This window comes from Aricia agestis, chromosome Z (assembly GCF_905147365.1).
Source record: "Aricia agestis chromosome Z, ilAriAges1.1, whole genome shotgun sequence".
Lineage (NCBI taxonomy): Eukaryota > Metazoa > Arthropoda > Insecta > Lepidoptera > Lycaenidae > Aricia > Aricia agestis.
In genome coordinates this window covers 32,042,797-32,068,810 of record NC_056428.1, presented here as the reverse complement: position 1 = coordinate 32,068,810, position 26,014 = coordinate 32,042,797, and the positions used below count along the sequence as shown (strand labels likewise).

The following is a 26,014-nucleotide window of genomic DNA, read 5'->3' as shown; positions in this document are numbered from 1 at the left end:
TGAAAGTATTTAAAAATGTCAAAGTATGCGACACCAGTAAGGGTCAGTTCAGACGGCAACGAGACGAGTAGATACATATTATCTAAATTTGTATTGAATTGACAGATTTGATAGACGTCTCACGCAATTAAAGTATTTCAAATCTATACAAATTTAGAAATGTATCTACGCGTCGCGTTACAGTCTGAATTGACCCAAAAATCCGCAATAAACTTAGTACTTTTGTAATAATAACATGATAACTGGCAATCTGATGGCATTTTTAGGAAAGGATATAAAATATGTTATGGTTTTTTATGGAAAAGAAACAAAATTATGTTTATTCTGCGGTATACCTACCGTAGATTAGAGTTTTGTGGAAAACATTATAATTTATAAATGCTACATTTCAAATTTCAATACACGTTTAGTTCTATCAGATCTACGCTAATATTTTTAATATAAAATGTAAACTTTATAAAATATTTTTAACTTTCCATATCCATCCTAATCCTTTAGAAATTAATTCAAAAGGGCCGATTTGCGGCGCGAAATATTATGTACGCGTATGTTTATAATATAAAAGTTGCGGACGACAGACATTTCCACGGATGAATGATGCAAACCGTGACGAACTCATATAAATGTTTGAAACTGAAATAAATTTACCGCCACGACCAATTTACACTGCCATGCCGTTGTGTGGGGGCTTTGCGGCGCATTAACTTGGACTTTGGGGCAGGGATCATTTGAAATGCATTTTGCAGCGTTTTAAGCGTTCGGACCGGCAAAATATATAATTATGCGCATTAATGCCTTTTATTCAATAAGTAACTAAATCAACAAGACAATATTTTATTACTGCAAAGTTTTCACGATAGAGGCAGCACCAGCGCGGCGTAGACAGTAACCACGTTTCTTTTAATATTTTTATATTATGATCTGTGCAGCATGCCGGATTTTGGTGAAATTATCTGCTAATATTATGAGTTTCAAATTAAGCAGAAACAAAACACTTCTTTTTAACAATTCGACAAGGTTGAGCTCTGACCTAACAAATAACAAATTACACAGCTTTGTCAAACTGGAAGTAGCAACTTGCAGCTGATACGAAAAAAAATCGGTCAAGTGCAAGTCGGACTCGCGTACTAAGGGTTCTGTACCAATATAGAGCAAAAATAGACCAAAAAATGTTTTTTTGGTCTATTTTTTTTATTTTAATATTATTATTAACTTATAATTAGACATATAATTAAGGCCGTTGTGAAAATATCAAGTGCCTACCTGTTGCCATTATTGATATCGAGCAAAAAAGGCCAAACAAATCACGTTTGTTGTATGGGAGCCCCCCTTTAATATTAATTTTATCTTGTTTTTAGTATTTGTTGTTATAGCGGCCACAGATAACACAATCTGTGACAGAAGTCTAGCTATAGCGATTCTTGAGATACAGCTTGGAGATACACAGACGGACGGACGGACGGACGGACGGACGGACAGACGGACAGACGGACAGACATCGAAGTTTCAGAAATAGGGTCCCGTTTTTACCTTTCTAAGGATTTAATCATATAAGAAATATTATATGATTAAATCTTTTAATATTTCTACTAAGCATTAGTATTTTGTAGGTAATCTTTTCATGAATTGATTATAATTTTCATTTTTAAATTCTATTATAAAATCTCGCAATTTTTATTACGTATTTGACCTGTATTACACAACGGATATATTATTATTTAATAATAGCAAATATACACCAGATACTCGCATTCAAGCACAACCTCATCACAGAAAAAACCCATATTACAAATACATGCCACAAATAATACTGGACTCACCTGACTACAAATTATATTGGGACAGAACTATACTGACAGACAAGACCGTACATCACAATAGACCAGATATAACTCTGCATGACAAACAAAATAAAATAGTTTACCTCATTGACATCGCTATACCTAATTCACATAACCTCACAACCACACACATTAATAAACTAACCAAATACACTGACCTCACAATAGAAATTAAAACGCAATGGAAAGTTAACACAGTCAAAACAATACCCATAGTCATTTCAACCACTGGCATTATACCTAAAACTCTACACACCTCGCTCAAAACACTCAACATACATACTCACACACATCACCTTACAAAAAGCTGTCATTCTCAACACATGCCGCATCGTCCGCAAGTTTTTAGCCATTAACAATTAATCATCAATTCATCACATTACGCTTCGCACCATGTCAGTCTGGCCCCGTGCTAAGTACCGAAGGACTTGTGTTACAGGTACCAGAAAACGACAAATATATTTAAAACTTTTATAATAAGTATATATAATACGAGCTTTTGCCCGCGGCTTCGCTCGTGTTAAGAAGTATTATTATATTCAAACTTTCATCCTCTATTTGAACTCCTGGGGGTTGGAATTTATCAAAATCCTTTCTTAGCGGATGCCTACGTCATAACATCTACCCGCATGCCAAATTTCAGCCCGATCCGTCCAGTGGTTTGGGCTGTGCGTTGATAGATCACTATGTCAATCAGTCAGTCACCTTTGAGGTTTATATATATATAGATTAAAGATTTTTATTATATCATACACATAATATTTAATACACATCCAGACCCGGAAATATTGAAAACTTTTTGTTCCGTGATCCGTCGGCGGGATTCGATCCCGCGACCCCCGGCTTTAGCTGCCACACACTCGACCATTGAGCCACAGAGGTCGTTAAATTATTTATTATATCTAAGAGTTAAAAAATAAAAATACATAATATTCTGCAAACAGGGTTACGAAGTTCAAACGTGGAATTTATCACAACAAAGCAGAATTCATGCAGTCAATTATTGTATTAAGTTGATTGTTATTCTGAGCACGTTCGAACAGAATAGTCGTACTTAGGGTTGAGTACATAAGTTGGCTATCTCTAATCTACTTATTATACGTAGCAAATCTGGACTATGCATTAATTCCAAAGACATTTAAAGCGTAAGATGAAGTGGATACTAGAAGGAAGAACTAACATTTTATAACATAATTTACAATAAATAAAACTTGTAAGTTATAACTTATAAGTTACTTGCTTCACAATCTGGCTATAGAATCCATATTTTTTTATTTCAAATCAATTATGCAAAACAAACGTAAATGCTAAAATTATTAGTTTGTCACGTGATCACGTCTTCATCCACTGCCTTATTGATAACGAAGAATAAGACAAAACACACTATTTTGACGTGGGAGAGCCATGATTCGGCAGGAATGGGCCGGCTCGACCGGAGAAATACCACGGGCTCTCAGAAAACCGGCGTGAAGCAGCGCTTGCGCTGTGTTTCGCCGAGTGAGTAAGTTTACCGGAGGCCCAATCCCCTACCCTTTTCCCTTCCCTACCCTTCCATATTTCCTTCCCTACCCTCCCCTATTCCCTTCCCATCCTATCCTTACCCTCCCCTATTACCCTTTTGCCTCTTAAAAGGCCGGCAACGCACCTGCAGCTCTTCTGATGCTGCGAGTGTCCATGGGCGACGGAAGTCGCTTTCATCTTGTTTCGTACCTATTGGCAACGCCACTTCGCAGCACCCTACAGGAACAACTGAAACGTGCGCAACTTGTGAACATTGTCATTTGTCTGTACAGTACAGTCTACTGTATATCAAATAGCTTTTCCAGCGGAAAAGGCAAAGGCAGCAACTTCTTCATTTAAGGTCGCTTAAGAGGGCGACTAACCCCAAAAATCAAACATCGTCCTTCTCTCTTCACACTCACGCCCGTCTTTCATATGCCAGGTGAAAAAGAACGACGCGGATTCATCGCCAAATTAGTTTTTTCTCCATAACTCGATAAATATGCAACATTTTAAAAATCCGCTAGGTCGATCTCTCAATGATAGAATTTTATTAATACAATATGTGGTAAAATATTTACTTAGTTATACATGCATGCACGGTTATGGCAATAAATGAAAAATTCGTGAAAATTAGATGCATCTTTGTGATTTTTTCTATCGAGAAAATTTTAAGATATCGTGTTTTTGCTCAGATCGAATTCTCGGAAATATAATGTTCATTTTCTATAATTAGTATCTAATTATAGAAAATGAAACAATTCGGGGCTTATTTTCAAGTATAAAAATGAATTATAAAATCGACACTTTGCGGGCGGCGGCGTCGCGACGTATAAATCTACGACGCCGCCATACGCCGCAGAACGCATCGTGGAAATTTCCGATGTAAAGAGTGCTATACATATGGCTATACTATATGAAATTTTTCGTTACGAGTTACTTCCACACGGTGTTTGTGTGCGTGCGACTAGACGTATACGAATGATATGCGTTATGCAACAGCTTTTCCGCGGCAGTCTATCCGTATTTTTTGTCACAGCGTTTTTCAGCGTTCAACGTTTGATTAGTTACTGAGGTAATAAAAATATCCACAGCCGAATATATTATAACCTCCTCGTTTTTTGGAAGTCGGTTAAAAATAAAGTCTTTTGAAAACACAGTACCAACAAGCAGCCAACCAAGAGCTGTAGTTAATGTAATTTTTTCATTCGAATAAAAGCTGTTTGCCGAATGATGTTGAAATTATGAAACATAATTAATTTAAGCCTCTTTTTACGACCCGATGGCTCTCAATAATAGAATATTCCGTGTATCAATATTCCAATACATAATACAACATGTTACGAAATATTTGTAGCATAACCATTCGCATAAAGATTAATCTATGATATGTATTGAATAATAGCAATTAATGTGAACGGCATTTCAATTAAATAATAATATAATGATAGGTTAAATTATTGTTCCTAAATGATTTAATACTTTGAACTTTCACAGAGTGTGCTTATCATCAATAATATAGAAAAATAATCGGCCAAGTGCGAGTTGGACTCGCACACGAAGGGTTCCGTACCGAGAAGGAAAATAAGTAAAAAATTGTGTCTTTTGTATGGGAACCTACCTTAATTATTTATTTTATTTTTATTTTATTTTATTATTTAATATTAAAGTGCACGTATATACATGTATATGTCAAGACAGACAGACAGACGGACAGACATCGAAGTCTCAGTAATAGGGTCCCGTTTTTACCCTTTGTGTACGAAACCCTAATAAAGACTAGCGTCTGAGGTGGCACGGCGATGGCATAAAGGCTTGTAGGCCTTTATTAAAATGTATTATAAGATATCGTGCCAGGTTAATTACTGCTAATTTGAGTTTCAATTTTTAAGCTATTGCATAGCTTTTGTTGCGGGCTTTGAGCGCGGCGAACGAATCAAGAAATTTCGTAACGAAAATGACCCCCCGCTTTGACCGCCACAGCTGCGGTGCAGCAACGCAATGCAGTACGGCCAGACGTATGCGAATTATAATTGCACGACTTCATATAAAAAAAATGCTATGCAATAGCATTACCAATTTACCACGGCAGTCCCCGCGTGCCACACGTATTTTTATTGGAACGTAGTTCCTTATACGAGCGTTGCGCCTTGAGCTGCTAGCCTAAGAAGTTGTAACGACACTTTTTTATTAGTACCTGCATGATAGGGGCAGAGGGCGTTGATAGTATTCCTGTGCGTCACCGTTTTTGAGAATAAAGTACAGCGTCGCGTTGTTAGTATTCCTGGGCGTCAGTAGATGGATAGAATTATTCTAACAGTTTTTATTTTATTTTTGAACATAAGAAATAACTTCGTTCCATTCGGGTGTCCCTTTCCTCAAACCTCAAACCTCTCAAGTTTTATTTTTTTGTAAAGATGATACAATACTATAATAATTCTTGCTAAACTGGTACCAAAATATATTCAAGAGTTTTTTGGTAGGTAGGTAATAGGTACCAAAACTGTTAGAATTTTTAAATGCGTCGCATTTTAGCAGCAGGCTGAAATGGCACCGCTGGGTACAATAAAACATTAGACGAACGTGCGGCCAGCTCACTGCTCTAATGTTTAATTTAAATGTTACGGCCTGCATCCCTCCATATTTTATACTAGTTTTATTCCTAACGGAGGAAATGCGTGTGTCTTCTCTGACCTACTTCATATGCTGAAACATAAAACTATTATTAAGCTTTTCGAAAATATGAACGACTATTGTTTATTAGATTATACCAGTAAGGGTTGATTGAGACGGCAACGCGACTAGTAGATGCATTTCTAAATTTGTATGGATATGACAGATTTCAATTGCGTCAGACGTCTTGCAAATCTGTCAAATCCCTACTAAATTAGAAATGCATCTACGCTATGACTTTTAAGATGTTTAAAAGTCACCTTGATAGTCTTAAAAGTCTTTTAAGATTTTTAAGAGTTTAGAGTTTAGACTGGGTACATAGAACGTAGGTTGGCATTTTAATTTTGTAAGTATTTTTATGCATCGCCTTCAACTCCTCTCGGTAGGCCAGGCCCTTACTGAAATCGTCCCTTAATGCCTTTCCTAATCTTCAGCAGAAGACGAGGGACGGATCTCACAATCTTATGATTCCATATTAACCTTGACTAATAAAAAACTGGGGCTTGATCCGAGTCAAGGTCAATCGGCGCTTACGAGGGTCCCTTCCGAGCCTTAGGGATTCCCTACACGGGATTATTTTTATTTCGGTTTGAGTCTCTGAATCCTGATTCTATCGTCCTCGTGCCTCGTGGTTACTCGGCTTTCATTTTGAATTCTAACAATTATATGTAACTAGATGACGCCCGCAACTCCGTTGCACCAAAAATCGACTATCGCGCGGGAACCGTACATTTTTCCAGAACAAAGTCCAGTCCGCGGGAACAGTCCTTTCCAGGGACTCAAAGTATCTCCATGGCAAATTTCTGCAAAATTGGTTCAGCGGTTTGGGCGTGAAGAGGTACCACATAGACAGACAGACACACTTTCGCATTTATAATATTGGTATGGAGGTATGGATGGATATGGATCTATTTTGTACAGTATTAAATAACGAAACAAAGGTCTAAAGATATTTTGACGAGTTGTATAGACCGATTAACCTTTTAATTATATAAATATATAACCCTAATAATTGTAAAACCTTTAAGATCGCTCAGTAAAATTGGAGAGGCAATTAGCGCATGAAGTGTATCAATGACTTACAAAAGCGACCAATACCGTAGTCGCAGTCCATCGCGATTCGCGAATCATTATCTGACAATAACACCATTCTGACTACTGATTTACCAATTGCGTTCCTGTGGGCGTGCCATCCTTCAAAGAGCTGATCACACAGTTGTGTGCAGCCTTGACGTAATTAAGAAACGATATTTTTGACGGACACCTCTAAAAATAATGTTTTGTCTTCAAACGAATTGTCTTCATGCTGGTGGCTGATGACATTTCTAATAAAAACAATAAATAATTCATGTATCACTCGGGGAGCTCCTACTGTAAGACCTTTGCGGAGCCTCAGGGTCAGGGCTCACACTTTGAGAATGGCTGATTTAGGCCGGTATAAATAGTCAGTACTTAAGATGCGACCCGGTCTCAAGACGCGGTTCGGCTCGGTGATTGGCCCAAATTTTGACAGAGCCTGAACCGTGTCTTGAGACCGAGATGCATTTTGAGTACCTGACTATTTATACCGATCTTAGACCATAGTCTACAGATATTTGCCCAGATTGTAAGTTATAGCCACTCCTTGTTTTACGAGGTCCAACATAAAGTCTACTTTATACAATTAATTTTAAGTGACTGCTATATTGTTATAATTAAAATAATCCCACTCTCGTAACAAAAAATAATTGTACAGTATATTTGAAGAGTCACTTTGTTATTTAAATAATTATTTTTCGCTAGCCGAGCTCACAAAAAGGTTCATTACACCGACATCTGATCGATTCGTGTTGAAGGTTAAAGAGATTTTGAAATCATCGAATTATATTCTACCGTGATTCTGCTATTATACTTACTTTAATACGGCTTCGATTCTGTCTAGTTGAAAAAGAAAAATTTGCGCGACGCGTAGATGCATTTCTAAATTCATTTTGCAATTGAAGTCTGTCAAGTTCATAATATACAAAAAATACAAAATAAATGCTGCTACGCGTCGTGTTGCGGTCTGAATTCGCAACGCAAGATGAATTCATCTTGCCTCTCGCAATTGAAGTCTGTCAAGTTCATAATATACAAAAAAATTATTGCATATACGCGTCGTGTTGCGGTCTGAATTAACCCTAACTAGGGAATGCAATCTCGTTTTCGCGAGATCTCGGCCTTTTTTAGCGAGATTGATCTCGGACGAAAAAAAGGCGAGATCTCGCGAGTTTGACGAGATTGCACTTGAGCATAAAAACGTCTTATTTGAAGCGCAGACTGACACGGACGAAGTTGCGATCACGGAGTCAAAACAAAGAGGAGCTGGTCTAAGCAACTGTGCACTGTGATTCTCAACTAGGTCCTGAATTTTGACTTTTCATTGTTTTGTTTGTTATAAAAGAACTATTTTACTACTAAAAGATTTGTGTTTGATAGTGCGCTTTTATAGTTCTGGACGTCACGTTGTCGTGGACGCCGGCTTCCACGATAAAACGCTGGGTGTACGTTAAATGCCCTTTTGATTTTACGCACCGTGGACGTTTTGTGCGCTTCAGAAGTGTAAACGTTGTAATGTCCTCTAACGTCGTGCACGTAAGAGGACATCACAACGTTAAAAAGTATCCGTCGACGGAAATTTAAAAGCGTCTCCATATATTTCCATACATTTTACTTCCCTGTGTTATGGTTTTACCGCGGACGTCCACGATATTACCTCCACGTCCAAAATTATAAAAGCGCATTAGAAGAGAAGACTGGCTGTTTCTTTCATTAGTTATTTGAAAGATAGTAGATACGTATGTCAAAGTTTACTACTTAAAAATTATAGACATATACATCGAACAATGAATGATGCATCAAATTCTATTGAAAAAATCGTGAAAATGAATGTTAATCTTATAATAATTATAATATTTATTACTTTTTTTTATTTAATCGAATATTGTGATCATTTGCAAAAAAAACCCACCAAACTGCTAATCTCGCGAGATCTCGAAATTGGCGAGATCTCGCGGTATTGTATTCATAAACTCGCGGGATCTCGCTTGAGCCCCAATCTCGCGAGATTTGCATTCCCTAACCCTAACGCCGCGTAAAAATCATCTATAAAATGTTAGTATAGGATCCGCGAGCGGGAAAGAATCTGCATGACAGGAAAAGTGCCCTTAGCGCATACGGTAGTACATACTATTTCGTATCGTATGATACATCTTACATATTATATTGTCTCGACTCTCGAACTTAAAAACTCACACCCGCTTTATAACCGAGGTAGAAATTAAACGCCATCTTCCCAGGCTGTTGCTAACAATTACTTTGGTTGTAATTTACACATAATATTGCTCAGCGAAATTGCATTGCGAATTTATCACCTGTATCTTAGCGGGCCCCTAAACGATAAATTTTATTGTGCAATATCACGTATTGCGCAATATTATTGACGGTCTAGGGTTGATATTGAACACACCCACCTTTTGTATCATAATGTCAAAAAATGACCAGTATTTTTGTTCAATGATACTGCACAATAAAATTTATGGTCTTGGGGCCCACTTAGTTTAATGGAAATTAATTTAATTAAAGAAAACATGGGATAGTATTATTTGCTGATTATACTTCTCAAACATTTAATATCAAACGGCTTAATGCGTGCCATGACGAAGTAAATATTAAATAATGTTCTCTCAGAGATTGTAGGTACATTGGTTTAGCGTTAATATTATCCAATGTAAGGCAAACGGAAACCAATGTGCTATTAAATGGTGTCATGGAGTTAGTGGATACAGCTGTATTTTTAGGTATAACACTAGATTCCAAGCTTCAGTGGGGCCCTCGTATTGCTGGGTTGGCCGATAGACTCAGTTCAGCAGCATAATATGCAATAAGTAAGATTAGAATTTTTTGAGATGAAACAAAAGCACGTCAGTGTATTTTAGTGACTTCCATAGTATTATGTCCTACGGCATTTTGCTGTGGGGCAATGCTGCAGGTATAAATTTAATTTTTGTGCTGCAGAAGCGAGCTGTTCGGGCAATCGACAGGCTGATCCGTGACACTTCACTTAGAGAAAAAAATTAAGGAAGGAAGGATTTCGTGAATGGTAGTGGGAATAAGGTAGCCCCCTGCTGAGCTGTTATAGTATTTTACGTACTTGTTGTATTTAGTTTTTATTTAGTCACAATGACACTGTAAATTTACATTTTTTAAGATAAATTTTCCATCTTTTTAATCAAAGATGGCCCCGTGCGAGTTTCTTACGCCGGTTCTTCTCGCCGGGTTAGTTAATGGCAGCAATAGTAATGACGTTCAGAAAACACTTGAAAAAAAATATGTCGAATAAAAAGTTGTGACTTTGAGTTTGAATTGGTACCTAACTTGAAGAGTTTCAAACTTTTTTTTTGGATTATGAATCATGATGAATAATCAAGATGCGCGCCTACTGTAAGCGCAATTGTCGATCGTCATCCTCAATCATGGGGAATAAAACATCACCTTTATTTGTCCATCATGCGCCAATGCGGCGTAAATAAGTTTTGATTTGATATTCTGTATACGGCAGTAACCTTTCATCAGACAAAGGATATAGAAAGTTTTCATAATCCGCCCTGCGAATTTACTTTTTGAACTCGAGACCCGAGGTAACGGAAGTTTTCCGTCGTTTCAGATATCGAAAACATTGTGGAGGAATAAAAGTTGTGGATATATTAGTGAGTTCTAGTGGTATGGAGAACGCGTGTGCATATTATCCAGGAGGGTAGTCTTCAAGGTAATATTTTGAATATAAAATTAAGGGTTTTAAAGCTCTGAATAATATTATTATGTTGTTTCTCTCTCGCCGAGTATATTACGAAAGAGAAAGCGTGATGTTTGTAGACAGAATGTTGGGGACTTAAGACGATAATTGGTAGGGCTGATAACTGAAAAAAGTAGCTTCGTTAAAAACCGGCCATAGTATTAAGTACTCGAATGCATTTAATTTTTAAGATTACAATTATTATTACCTAATTTTGTGTCAGAATCTACGTCTGCTTACTTTTCGTAATATTGCATTACGAAAAGTAAGCAGATGATGCATAATGCATTATGCTATGTGCTCTTAAAAGACTACCGAAATTTATATTTGGGCAATTACACGGAAACTATACGGTACTGTACTAATGTAGCTATAAAAAATTTAAACAGCGTGACTCCGCGCACCGCTGCGCTGGCATTTCTATTTCGTATCTACATATTTATTTATTCACTAGCTGTTACTCGCGACTTCGTCCGCGTCAGCAAATTGTAAAATACATAGGTAAAAAATAAAAAAGTAAAAAACTGTCCTCCTCCTTTTTGGAAGTCGGTTAAAAAGTAGCTTAAGTTACTCCTTCCCTTCCCTTCCCTACCCTCCCCTATTACCCTATTCCCTCTTAAAAGGCCGGCAACGCACTTACAGCTCTTCTGATACTGCGAGTGTCCATGGGCGACGGAAGTTGCTTTCGATCAGGTGACCCGTTTGCTCATTTGCCCCCTTATTTCATAAAAAAATATATAAGCTTTTTCTAGTCACTTAATTACATTTTATTAAGTGTTAATCGTAATATTTAAGAAAAATGCATCGCCAAGTCGCGCTTCGTTTCGTCTCGTTTCGACTTTCGGTTCTACCGGTTTCAATTCTGATCAATAATTTCTCTTTGCTAAGTAAATTTGCACAGGAAACTTACTTAGTCGTTATTTAGTAAACAGAAATGAATCGCATTGAAATTATTCTTCGTGAAAATTATTGTTAAGCAAATAATTATTACGTTACAAAAATACTTCGAGCTTTGAAATTCACAAAGGGAAAAATATGGAATTCCTGCAAATTTTTTGTCTACTCTGTAAAAGTTTAGTAAAAAACAATTATAACTGGAATATTCAAGATATTTTACGATTAAAGAGTACAAAATATCTATAATATATAGTTACATGAAAAATAGTAAACGAAATTTCTTTAAATACTTCTAAGTGGAAATAATATTCTGTACTTATAATCTTATTGAAACTATGAATGTGGTAGATAATTCGGCATAAATGGGTGGACTCGGCTGGATCAATACCACAGCCTCACAGAAAACCAAACAAAGCGTATGTTATATTCTGACAAAACCAAAGTAGATACTAGATAGTATACTGTGGAACTGCAGGAAGACCTAGTCTGGTGTTCCGAGAATCAATGCTTCGCTTACCATCAGATGAAACGTCTGCTCGTTTCCGCTTGATCTCTCTTAATTTAAAAAAAAAACATTATGGCCAAGCCAAACAACAGAAAGAGAGGGGGAAATCTCCTAAGCTGCGCCGCGCCGGCGGTTTACTCTCCCCGTCTCACGAATTTTTGATGTCAAGTGTCATTCTCGAATTGAGATTTAATACTCATCCCAAAAAAGGGCACACTGCACAACGTCGCTAAATACATATCCATTAAAAAGAAAACTCTAGGATGATCGAAAAGATGATAAAAGGCGAGACTGAAATGGTTTAATTGGCGTGGAAGCCCATTGTGATACTATGCTTTATCGACTAATACAGGGTTTCTCAAAGTGGGGTACGCGAACCTTAGGGGTTCGCCCGCCATTCGACGGCATTGGGTTCGCGACAAGATTTACGTAATGGTGGCAACAAGAGTCATTTATAGATACCTCAAGCTGATTTAAAAAGGATGTCTTTGATAGATTTTTGGGCAGCTAGACAGGTAGAGTATTTCGAACTCTCACTCAAAGCGGTGAATTCCCCTTCCTAAAGAGGAAGGGGGGGGGGGGGGGGATATCAATATAAGTAAGGGGTTCGCTCTCACTTGGAAATGTAACCGGGGTTCGTGGAGCCGAAAGTTTGAGAAACCCTGGACCAATACAAGTCCCGCGCTTCAGCCGTGATTTCGCACATTTGACCATTCCTAAGTTGCGAAAATATTTAAAGTATTATGAAAATTAGATGACGCCCTTATTCTTATTAACTTAGTTACGCCCTTATTAACTTCGTTACGCCCTTATTTTCCTGTTCTGAGGTTACGCCAAAAGTTTATCGCGCTGGAACCGTACATTTTTTCGAAAAAACTATTCAATGTCAAAGTATACGCATAACAAATTTTATCAAAATCGGTTTATAAAGAAATAAATGGCTGACATACGTAATTTGGTCGAGTTGTCACTCAATCCAAAATTTCAGTGCTTATATCGCATTCGGTAGTTTCGACAGCAAAATTAGATGTTGAAAATCTACTTGAAAATGTATGGGATTTGACATAACGTATCGCTAAATGTCATGGCGATTGCGGTGTGTTATATCAAATCTTGACATCTCAATCGCTATCAACCGTCAAGACTAGCAAATGCAGAAAGTATAGCAAGGCTTAACATAATCCGACCAAATGACGTAGGTCCGTCATCTATTTATGAATCAATTTTACGTGATGGTAGTACGTGTCCATCCTTCTTAATTTTAGTTTTGCTTGTTACCAGCATATCCAGATTGTACTTAATGGCGATTGGCGTTGTTTTCATTCCTAAATTATTCTGTTTACAACACTCAGGAGGAAAAAATATATCAAATATATAAATAAACGTTAGGGATAAAGTCGAGGAAAACATGTCATATTCAATACTTTATTCACTGAATAGACTTAATTCGGAATCGGGTTATTCGAATGTTGTTAATGAACAGCTACTCGGAAACAATTCGAGCTTTCCCGTCAACTAGCGTGTTCTCAGTAGTTTTAGTTTACTCGTAATAGATGTAATTAAAATCGAATACGTTTATATTCGCTTTGAATCAATTTACTCGATTAATTCCACATGTAACACTTAAGTTTTTTAGTCTGTATTAAGACATCTGGGTATGATACACACAACAATAGTCAATATGAATACAAACATAAATTATTTACTAGGTAATGAAGTTTTTACTAATAAGTAACCTAAAATTTTGAAATAAAGAGACGTAACTCTAAGAACGAAAATGTCGGCTAAGAAACTAAACAAATTTCTTTTTTCAGGTTAACATCGGTGCCAAGGAGTGAATAATATGTAAAGTGTCTACGTTCTTGGAGTTCAAGAACTGATATAGAGTTATTAGTGAGTGAGTGACTGAACTACACCTAGACAGCCAAGGCAGAAAGATGGGCAAGAAAAATTCTAAACTAAAGCAGGACACGATCGACAGGCTCACTGACGCCACATACTGTAAGTACCTAGTAGATTATAATACTTATTTCAGATAAAGGCCGAATGATTTCTAGTAAGTTACGTGTCATTTAAGCTGTACTTGGCCTGTAGACAAGTGGCAAAGCGCTAACGCTAACGCTAACGCTAGCGCTACAAAATGTATGCGATTTGACAATATTTAAGTCATCGCTTCGCTAGCGAATACTAATGTCAAATCCATACATTTTGTAGCGCTAGCGTTAACGTTAGCGTAAGCGTTTTGCCACTTGTCTACGGGGGCTTGACTCTACATAAGTTATATAGTGACAATTTACAAATACCGCTATAGAGCCTGAGTAAAATACAATTTTTTAGAAGTATAACTCACAATACGTAATATCAAATAGTGGACCTCTTTTTAATTTTTCTATAAAAAAATAATTTATCAAGCCCCATACGGTCACCGGTGACCGAAAAAGAAAAATAAACATTAGAAATTCTATTGTGTGTCGTTTTGCCGGGTTAAATACGAACACAAAAGGGTAAAATTATAGCCGTCGTAACTTGTAACTCGTAGCTAAATTCTGCTTAAAGATATTATATGATTAATTCAGTAGATAATATTAATTTAAATAAGATATCTACTCGTATGATAGCAACGAATAAGCTTATCTATAAGTAAAACAACCCTCCAGGAAATGCAGTATTAGTAGCATTGACATGGCGTGTGATAGTTAATTGTTACAAGTATTGGTTGGTTATAAGAGTCAATTTCGGCTCCCACAAAAACGTTCCCTTATATTTGTTTCTGATATAAGAGCTCTATATAAGTCTACTTGCAACCGGAAATATTATTTTACTTATCCTGGTATGATATTTGCAAAACCAATTGTAGTTTTTTGGAGATTTCTGAGATTGATGATAAATAATTTATTAAGTATATATTTTTATAATGGAAAAAAATCATTTTGAGACTGCATTTATAAATATTAGCATTCAATGCAGAGTCAGATTCATAAAGTTTTTTCTAGAATACTTATATTGCTTTAATCCGTAATTGCAATATTAGATCATAAATACATTAAAACAACAAACACAAGACCCCTCTAACGACTTTAAGAATATCAGAAAAATTCCCATCACTTTATTTCATAATTAACATAGAGCAGGTGTAAAAGATTTACGACTTTCGTCATAATTTGAAGTTCTCCTTCGGGGGCATCTGTCTTTTTCTTATTCAATAGAATAGAGGAGATAAGGGATGCTTGTGTGAAGGTAGGGACCGAATTGCGCGTTTGGACTGGATAAGCCGTCCTTAAACGAAGTGGCGTCATAAGTGAAAATCGATTCATCAGTTGCCGAATTCCACGAGAGAATCGTCATAACGATTCTGTCAACTTACATATTTCTTTGGTTGTTTGTTTTTTTGCTTATAAACCTAAAAATAAAAATGTTGATTATTCATACTTTTATATTATTTATACAGGGTGTAACAAAAATAAGTGATAATACTTTAGGGTGTGTACGTGCTTCTTGTACAGTTTTACTTTTGTATGGGGAATCTCGTGACGCTCGGGCGCTTGCCCATACAAAAGTGAAAAATTTTTTTCGTCTATCAGCGCTGCTACTTTCACAGTGAACTCTCTACAAGGAATACGTACACACCCTAAAGTATTATCACTTATTTTTGTTACACCCTGCATACTTACTTAGTTATTTTTATAAAAAAGCGGATTTGTAAAATGATTATGACTGACTCCAATACTTTTAAACCGTAATAATATTATATAAGTAGTAAAAACAATATAGTTAAACAAGTGAAACTAACGTTTATAATGTATCGCCATAAAGCTGTACGTTCTAGAAACAGAGGCAATAGATTTCCGTTATAGTTCCGTGGCCTTGGTAGTAACAGATAGCATCGACGTCCTTCGGCATAAAATTACTATTGTCTATAGTTAAGACTTCTACTCGTATAGACATGACTGCTATTGAACCACCTTGAATAAGTACTTACATACTAAAATACACTTTTATAGAGCAAGACACGTTCGAATATACGTGGGAGAGCCATGCTTCGGCACGAATGGGTCGGCTCGACCGGAGAAATACCACGTTCTCACAGAAAAACGCCGAGTGAGTGAGTTTACCGGAGGCCCAATCCCCTACCCTATTCCCTTCCCTACCCTCCCCAATTCCCTTCCCATCCCTACCCTCCCCTATCACCCTATTCCCTCTTAAAAGGCCGGCAACGCACCTGCAGCTCTTCTGATGCTGCGAGTGTCCATGGGCGACGGAAGTTGCTTTCCATCAGGTGACCCGTTTGCTCGTTTGCCCCCTTATTTCATAAAAAAAAAAAGATTTCTGTTAAAAAAATACGTCACATGATCTTATATTACTATTTATTCTATATAATATCGTGTCGATTCATTATGTGCCTACTACCAAAATGTAACTCTTTCTCGGTCTGTAAGTGTAATTTTTGGCTGTAATTCGGTACCTAAACAAACTCAATGTGTACTTATTTTGGATATATTTTATTATCTCCTATTACTTATTAGTAAACATTTAAAGGTGTGCCTAGATAAAATACTTTCTAAAAAAAGACAAAACATACTTTTTAACTTTAACTCTATAAAAATGCATAGGTTAAATTTAGGTTACTCGTTGCCTAAATTTCTGAAGCTGAATATCAGATCTTTCTGGGTAAAAAAGTTAAATACATTTAATTCTTCTTTAGTATTCAGCATTCACAAAGACCATTTACTCGGTAATTTCAGAAGAAAGCCATGGAACAGCTCTAATTACTTGGCATTTAAGATTCTTGTTTATATTCACTTCATTAACACGAACAGTAATTTAGGGCGCCGCGCCGCGCAGTAGAGTCCTATTATTAAAATAATACATTAAAATGCAGATATTAAAACAATAGTTTTGCAGCTGCATTGCATTTTTAAAATCCTTTCATGTAAGAACTCTATAATATTTTTATTTTAATCACTAATAATATACGATAGAAGCACGTAAGAATCGGGTCAGATTACACCGAGACGAGACGCATCGCAGCGCTAGTTATTAGCTCCGTGGTAGCGACGCATAAATTTTGTAACCTGACGTCGCAGAGCCCAACTTAGCAGTAGTTGCTGATCATGGCAGTCCATGCCATTTTGTATCAAAATCAGCTTAGCAAATTTTAACTAACTTAAAAAAAGGAGATTATCAATTCGACGCGTTAGTTTTATATCAGCGTCTGATCAAATGTGCCAAATTTCAAAAGTGTATCGTATATCCGGATATTTTTGGTTGTACTAGGTATTAGTAATGGGAATTAATGCTATTTTCTATTAATTTCATTAACATGCTAATTTTGATGTCACAGCATGCTAAGTTTTTAGTATAGCTTTGCTATTTGCTAAAAACGCGGCATCGTGAATTATCGGTTCGCATCGCACCGCTCGCGTCGTGTATTATTTCGCATCAAGTGAAAAATAGCAATTCATTAAGAGGATTCCACACCGCCGTTTTTCCATACAAACGCTGTCCCCTGTTTCCTCCCTGGATAATACCGGTAGAGTTATGATTTTTTTTCTGAATATCTATGGCCACTATTAGCATGTCCCTATGTTTTCTTTTTTTTCAGAATTTAATTATTAAAAAAGATAAGAACGTCCAAAAACCCAAAAAAATGGCCAGATTTTCCTCTGTGTTCAAACACCCACAAAAAAAAAGAATATACAAAAAAAATAAAACATAGAAACACAGCTCAAGCCTTGCTTTAATTCTTAATGAAAAAAATACTTAAATCGGTTAAGTTTTGGAGAAGGAATCAGCGGACAACGAATCGAAGACTTTCTGTTCTTTTATTAGAACTTTTGTCGTGTTGTCTCTATCGCGCTCTGCGGTGGGAGACTTGAGATTGGTGAGACAGCAATACATTTTCAAATACCTATTTTCAATTTCTCTCGCCCCTGTTGTATCCTCTTAACAGTTTGCACCGCGGTGCGAAACAGCGCGGACGTGATTTTTATCATGATCGCAGACTGTTGCTGCGCACGATAATGTTAGCAATCGTATTTTTAGCAAGTACGATTAATTTAATCATTGACGTATTTAACAATTAATTATTATTGCTAATGCTATTTTTACCAACACTACTAGGTTATAATTGTTCATGTTCAACTTAGGGAACACTGCAAGTTTCATTAAAATCGGTTCAGTAGTTTTTGAGATACGGAATTTTAATTCTCAACAATTATGTACAAGTTCGAAGTTGGTTTTATCTTTTTTCAAATACTACAATTGCGTAAAAAGATAACAAACTTACACTTTCACAAACTAACGCCCTTTAATTAGTGTGATTAAAAATAAAGAAGTAACCTTGCCATGATTTATTAATTTCTTTATGTGGACCATAATATTGCTTGCGTGTTCCAATGCCGCACCTTGGCTGAATTTGCTTTTGAATTCGCCACTAGTATCTGGGCATGGCACGGTTCTACAAATCTATAATTTCTGAGCCTTGTCGCCATAGTGAATAAGATGGAAATGCGATGTTCGGTGTACGCATAGAATTAGCACCGCATTGAATGCCTCGCATTATGAAGCTCAGGACTGGATGTTTCTCTGAAACTCGGAATCAGATGGCATACGGCATACTAATCCGGATTTGGCCATTGATACCCCTTTGATGTATAAGTAGTATTAACATTTAATAGATGCGAAAGCTGTATCAATGACACCTGCATTTTCATTAGAAATTAAAATGCGATGAGTTCACTTTTATGACTTAAGTTCAATAAACATGTTTTAAACTTCTTTTAATGTGCATGAAAACAACTAAGCAGTATCTTGCGGCTGTAATAAAATAATGACGAGTAAATGCGTCCCGAGAACTTTATTTATACTTACTCGTAATAGCCGCGAAAACGTTTCGCTACCCAACACGCAACGCGATGTCGTAAAATTCGGCACGCGTTTATGGGAGGATTTTATTGGCCGAATACAAATTATGCGTGTAATTCCATTAGCCACGAAATAGTCAATGACAGAAAACAAACTTGTATGTAGTAATGTGAATCGCTTTGAGATTTTCAGCTCATTTTCGCATTTTTAACGCGTTTTTATAAGTTTGGACTGTAAGAAGGTAACGAAATCTTCGAGCACGATTTTTACCATCCATATTAGTCTAATTAATTCGAAACTTTGCAATAATTTTTTAAAATTTTTCATTAAAAAAAAAGCTTGTTTTTTTGCTTCTGTTTACAATACTAATAGCAAAAAAACAAGCTTCTTTTTAATCTTTCTTGGACCTTACCCTGCCATTTTTTCTCCTGTTGTGTGGATTAAACAATATTCGTTTCGTTAGTAACATGTATTGTATTATTTAAAATTTTAATATAATATACTTTAAAATATAATATTAATTTTGTCATTTATAACATTGACACAAAATGTTAAACCGCGCTATTTGACATTAATTCATTTTAATTCATTGGTGCATCGTCGCGCCTCGTCTTGTTACGGCGCGGTGTAAGTAGACCCGTCTTGCGCATTTACATTCTGGCGGGCATTTACATTCGGATGCACTATTTGGCGAATCCGTATTCGAGGCGTTAGCGTAACATGAGGACCTGTAGACCCGAATCCAGAGATCTTGTCGATTCTAGAACAGCTCACAGAAAATTGACCTACTTCTAATTTGGAGTTCTGTACAGTTTTGGGAGGTTTTGGTTGGATGCATTGGGAAGTTAGGGTCAGTGCACAAGGAAGTTGCAACTGCAACTTGTCGATATATTTTGTTTAATTCAAAACTCAACTTTACTTAATACAGATAGATTAAAATACACATTTCCAATAAAATAAAAAATTAAGCTGCTTCTTGTCGTCTGCGGTGTTGGATTGCCTGTTCTAATTTTAAATGACTCATTTAAAATGCATTGCTTCTATATTTTTCTACCATAGTAGAAAAATATAGAAGCAAAAGTCATTAAAACGATAACACACCATGATCATTTTGTACACCTCAAATTCTGAATCCACTTTTATCCGTAATTATGAGCCTCTTTGTAATCAGTAGTGTCGTTTAATGAGCGCCAGTCGCCAGAGCCGTTCGTTTGTTCGTTTGAGTTGAATTTTCTCATAATTGCTCCAATGATTCCGTAATTGCAGCGATTATTTTGATATTATATCGTCTATTTTTAGATAGGTATGCTATATGATTATAGACACATAATATTATAGACGCTCCAAAATACGTATAGGTTGAGTAACTAATACAATGAATAGTTTAAAAAACTAAAAAACACGATTTTAGCACGCACAAAGCCAATCCGCCATCTTGGATGTCCGCCATATTAGATTTAAGTCACGTGACTATTTTTTTCGTATTCCTGACAGCAAACCCTTTCATTTGATATGATTCGGGGTGCATTTCAAATAGCCTGTCCGCCATCTTGGGGAGGCAGCCATATTGATTTTACAGTAATGACGTTTTTTGGCTAGCCATGTATTGTCATCAGAACTCAGAGCGTGTGCAAAATTTCATCCTAATCGAAGATCGGGAAATGGGTGAAATTAAGATTCCAAGATTTTCTTAAATACATAATAGTATTTAGTTACAACCTTACAAGTGAAGCTAATATACCTAAAGCGTGTAATAATATTATTTTTAACAAAAAAATTAAACCAACTTCCAAGGTAAAAACAATAAGAATATGCTTAAGCTAAAATGTATAAAATAATTCTTCTATTAGGGTTGCCACCTTTATTTTTGCACGCTCTAAATATGGTAGTGATGATGATGGTGAATATAATTTGCACAGTTGCATAATATGCTTTCTGTTCTTAAAACAACGCCAAAACCCACAACTTAACAATCTATAAGGAGTCACTAGGAGTTCCGTCAGCACCATTGCAACCACCTTGATGCAAAATCTTACTTTTTGGTAGATATACTTAGTATACTTCACATACAAAAATCACCATATTATGTTTCTATATAAATTTTCAGGAGTTCCCTCGATTACTAATCCTTCCCATCATCTTTAAAACGGTAATAGTAAGTATGGGAGTTACGATTCTTTAGTTTTTATTATTCGTAGGATAGTTAAAGCTAAGAACTATAATCTCTTGTGAGCAATAAAAGTTTTAAAATACTAATTTCACCCTTTCAATAGATACTTAATTATAATAAATTGAATTAATCGCTTAGTGTCATAAGGGCGATAATACCGTGTCTCTGGCAGGCGCGGGGTAAGTGGATAAGTTTTCTTTATAACAGTTGGAAGTTTTGGCGCCGGTTTGACTGCGTCCTCCGTCAGTCGGCTGAAACGAATTATTGTCACCAAACGAATAAGTAGGAATTCTATTTTTAATGAAGACTATTGTATCGAAAATCTATAAAGTATTTAGAGAATACTAAAATCGAATTTCATATGATATTTTTATGTAGAGTTTAGACAAAAAATGGATGATGATGTTGGTCGAACGATAGGGTAGCTAACTTTAAGTTAATTATTTTATCGCATCAACATTCTGATTTGTGAACTTGGTAACGTTGATTTAAGGCCTGTTTAGCCACTTTCTGATAAAGTGCCGAATAGGCTATTCACAACTTTTACAGATTCTCCATACTTTACCTGTCAAGTTAAGTGGTGGATAGCACTTATCAGGAAGTGGTGAAACATGCCCTTATGTCTTAGACTACACAGGATAAGTTTTGTTACGCGAAAATACACGGTTCCTCGTAATTTTGGTGTACGAAGTAGCGGAGAAAACAAAGTTCTGTAATTGTTGGCATAAAAATTGCGTGAATGGAGCGGGCCTGGATTAATGAATTTGCCGTCTGCGGGGTAAATTTTTTTTTAAAGCCCTTTCATTACATTTTCCGAACAATTCTCGGCGAACTGATCTCATTGAGAAGTTTAGCTTGAAATTATCCAAGTCATGAATTCACTCGGTAATTTTATACTTGGCCATTACACAACTCGTAATATAACCCTGCAAAATTACGAATCGAAGCGCGGTTATTTAATGTATTATGTTCATTAATATTCATCACTCCGTGATAATTTCGAAAGCTCTGAATTATGACAAGCTCCTTAAGGAATGTAAAGTTAAAAAGTATTAAAATTCTATGGAATCTACCGTTGCTATAATTTATTTGGGTAGCTTCTTTCTTTAAATTGGGAAGCACCACATTCACAATATCTATATATTATATAAAACTCAAACGTGACTGACTGATTGACATAGTGATCTATCAACGCACAGCCCAAACCACTGGACCGATTGGGCTGAAATTTGCCATGCAGGTAGATGTTATGACGTCGCGTAGGCATCCGCTAACAAAGGATTTTGATAAATTCGAACCCCAAGGGGTTCAAATAGGGGATGAAAGTTTGTATATAATAATACTTCTTAACACGAGCGAAGCCGCGGGTAAAAGCTCGTAAATAATATAAAGTAAAACAGCTTCAAACCAGATCACTTGAAACGGGCATATTATATCGTGTTTTCAGATAACTTTAGGTAGTCCGTAGTAATATTATTTTGATGCGTTCGCATGAACTTTGCTCTCTCGTAAAACTTGCCTCTATGCAAGTTGAGTTTGATTTTAAGGAGAGCTGTGTTTTTAAACCATCATTATTTGATATTGAACAAAAATAGACAAAAAATATCGTTTTTTGAATTGTAGCTCTCTTCCAAAAAACGTATCCCGTCGTAACTTTGTCATTTATCTGTATTGTATCATACTGTCTAGGTGTCAATTTTCAAAGTGGCGTTATTAAAGACAAAAATCCTAATTACTTTACAGTTCACCATGTGTGGGCAGGCAGTAAATGTATGGCGACTCGCCAACCTCCTTTGAGCCAGCACTGTCAGCTAGAAAAGATTTATAAAGACCTAGACAGAATGAAAGAACGGGGCAATTTCCTTTTATTGCAGCGAACAAACACGGACATATAACTGAAAACGTGAACTAACTACTCGACGCAACGCATTAACAAATCCAAACTGTTTACCCCTATACAACATTGTCGCGGTAGAATGCTTTATTGAAATACAAGATGATGCCATTGAGTTGAAGAGAGCCAACTAAGTTGCGCCAAAGTTCGTTTATCGCGCGTACATTTTTCCGGAATAAAAAGTATCCTATGTCCTATCCCGGGACTCAAAGTATCTCCATGCCAAATTTCAGCAAATTCGGTCCAGTGGTTTGGGTGTGAAGAGGTAACAGACAGACACACATTTATAATATTAGTATGGATTAGCTATTTGCAAGCTGATACAAAATATTAAAATAAATATAAAACGTAGTTTAAAAAAATGCCTTTAAAACGGAGGAGTTTGTATATAATAACTACAAACATACAAAAAGGTAAAGCTAATAATAAATATAATTATGATTATGGTATAATATATGGTATACTCTGAGTCTCACGAAAGGGCAGGAATTCATTACTCAATGAACCGGACTAATCTAAAGACTAAAGAAAATCCGGACAATCGAATGTATGAAAGAAAGCGAGTTGGGTTTATAAATATGTTAAGAATTTATAAACATAAGTTTTTCGCATACCTACTAAAATATCAAATCAAAATTCCACATTAGAAAAACGCATACTTAGTTTTCCTAATGTGGAATTTCGATTTAGAATTCCGTGAGACTAGCGCAAACATTCGTTTTTTTTCACTCGCGTACGCGCTAGCTTGCACTTGAAACGCACGTGTGGAATTTGTTCCGTTCGAAGAAAAATCCAAAACGAATTCAGAAATCGAATATGGGAAACGAGTGTATGCGGCCAGCTTTAAAATTCAGACAATTTCGGCGTTGACACTTGACAGTTATGTATTATCAGGGAAATTGATACGCAGATGGCGGACCTACATAATTCGGTCTTGTTATGTCAGAACCAGTCGGCAGATTACGACCAACTTTGAATTGACATAAACCAACCAAATTATATAGGTCTGTTAACTGCCTGTGAAGTGTGAATCAATTTCTTCGATAATCTTATATCTTATATCTTTAAAGGAGCAATTCGAATCTCGGAATCGGCTCCAACGATTTTCATGAAATTTAGTACATATGGGTTTTCGGGGGCGTTAAATCGATCTAGCTAGGAATCATTTTTAGAAAATGTCATTTAATTCGTGTTTTATCGAATACCGAGCATGAGTCGGTCAAATAGCTAGTATAAGTTACGCGTTAAAAGACATGGAGAAAAATTTCTCCAATTGCTGAAAGCTGAAAGTCGATGTCGTAAATGACGTAAACAAGGAAGATCGTAAAGTTATCTATTCACCCGCGCGGGATGCTGCACGTATATTTTACGTCCCGTACCCTTTGAAATATGTACCGAATCCGTACATAAAACAGTTTTTGTCAACGATGGAACCATAATTTTCTTTTTGTTACGCCATGGAGTTGTCGAATGTGCCGGCTTCTTTTCCAATAATAGTGTTAAGATTGAACAAGGAATAAGAATAAAAATTAAATTCGATATAGACATATTTTTAATGCAATATATTTAACGCTGTTAAGCATATTTTGTATATTAACCCACATCTTTTTTTTGTTGAGTTATGAATTCAGTCATGTTCTAATTAATGATATTATAAAGAACAATAACTTAATGCGTGTGGGATGATACACACCTGCTTAACAGTAAGTAGGTAGGTACTTATCAAAATAAGCAGCAACTTAGCCAAAAAATATGGAGCTAACATTTCCTCGTAAAATTTTGCAAATGATAAACATCTTTGTACAACAATTTGTTAATGGTTTTCGACCAAACCAAAAGACAAACAAAAAGTTTTTATGTAGCAAAACGTAGCAACAACAAAATTGAAAACTTGAAAAGGCCCCTCCGAATATTGTATATTTTTTCGACCGTGGTGCCCATACTGATAAATTATAAATTATTATCATTCAATTTTAATTTAATAATAATAAAGTTGTTGCCATTAATTTAAATAAGAGCAGAGAACGAGCGTATTTTTTATATTTCCGTAAAAATTTAGGGGGGGCTTCCATACAAAAATAAATTATAAGCAAAAAACATTTTGAAAAAAGCTTTTATTTAAAAAGAAGAAAATAAATTTCCCCTTAAAAACCTAACTTTTAAGTTATAACCTCAATATATTATACAATTTGCATTATAATAAAAGCTTGTCGCGTGATTTGTTAATAATGAACTAGTAACTGCCAATTTAACTGAGTAAACTGATATTATATTTTTTATTTTATTAAAGTAATTAAATATTGACAGATTGTAAAGTCTCGCGACAAGCTTTTATTATAATGCAAATTGTATAATATATTGAGGTTATAATTTAAAAGTTAGAATTTTTAAGGGGAAATTTATTTTCTTCTTTTAAAATAAAAGCTTTTTTTCAAAACGTTTTTTGCTTATAATTTATTTTTTGTTTTTTAGTTAAATCTCTGACTAGATCTGAAAAGTCTGCTTGATTGTAGTTTGTTTTGTTTCAAGAATTTGTTAAAATCTGATTTGGTAAATTAATTTAAGTCTTTATGAAATCGTACTTAATTTTATGACTAAAAAATTAAATATCATTTAAAAAAAAATGGCCAGATTCAACCAGGCATTTTCTAATGCCCGACTGGTTTTGACTTGACATAATATGACACGACACGACACGACACGACACAACACGACACGTGACGACACGTCACGTCATGTTACGATACGACACGATGCACGACAGGACACGACATGACTTTTCAATTTACTCTCAATAAGCCTTTTTGTTTGATACCCATATTGCAGAAGTGCTTTAAAAATAACTATATTCCCCTAT

The 26,014-nt window shown here is 35.8% G+C and overlaps 1 protein-coding gene across 3 annotated transcripts in view; it reads left to right on the top strand.

Moving 5' to 3' along the window:
- LOC121738710 (frequenin-1) overlaps nucleotides 1-26,014 on the top strand; it is a 229,957-nt gene that overhangs the window by 98,899 nt on the left and 105,044 nt on the right. For 2 of the 3 annotated variants that reach the window (XM_042130935.1, XM_042130934.1), the window contains 2 exons: nucleotides 10,699-10,800; nucleotides 14,044-14,230. In XM_042130935.1, coding sequence (XP_041986869.1) covers nucleotides 14,167-14,230 — 64 coding nt within the window. In that variant the 5' untranslated portion in view covers nucleotides 10,699-10,800; nucleotides 14,044-14,166. The remainder of the gene's footprint in view (nucleotides 1-10,698; nucleotides 10,801-14,043; nucleotides 14,231-26,014) is intronic. The other variant, XM_042130936.1, reaches the window with a different exon arrangement.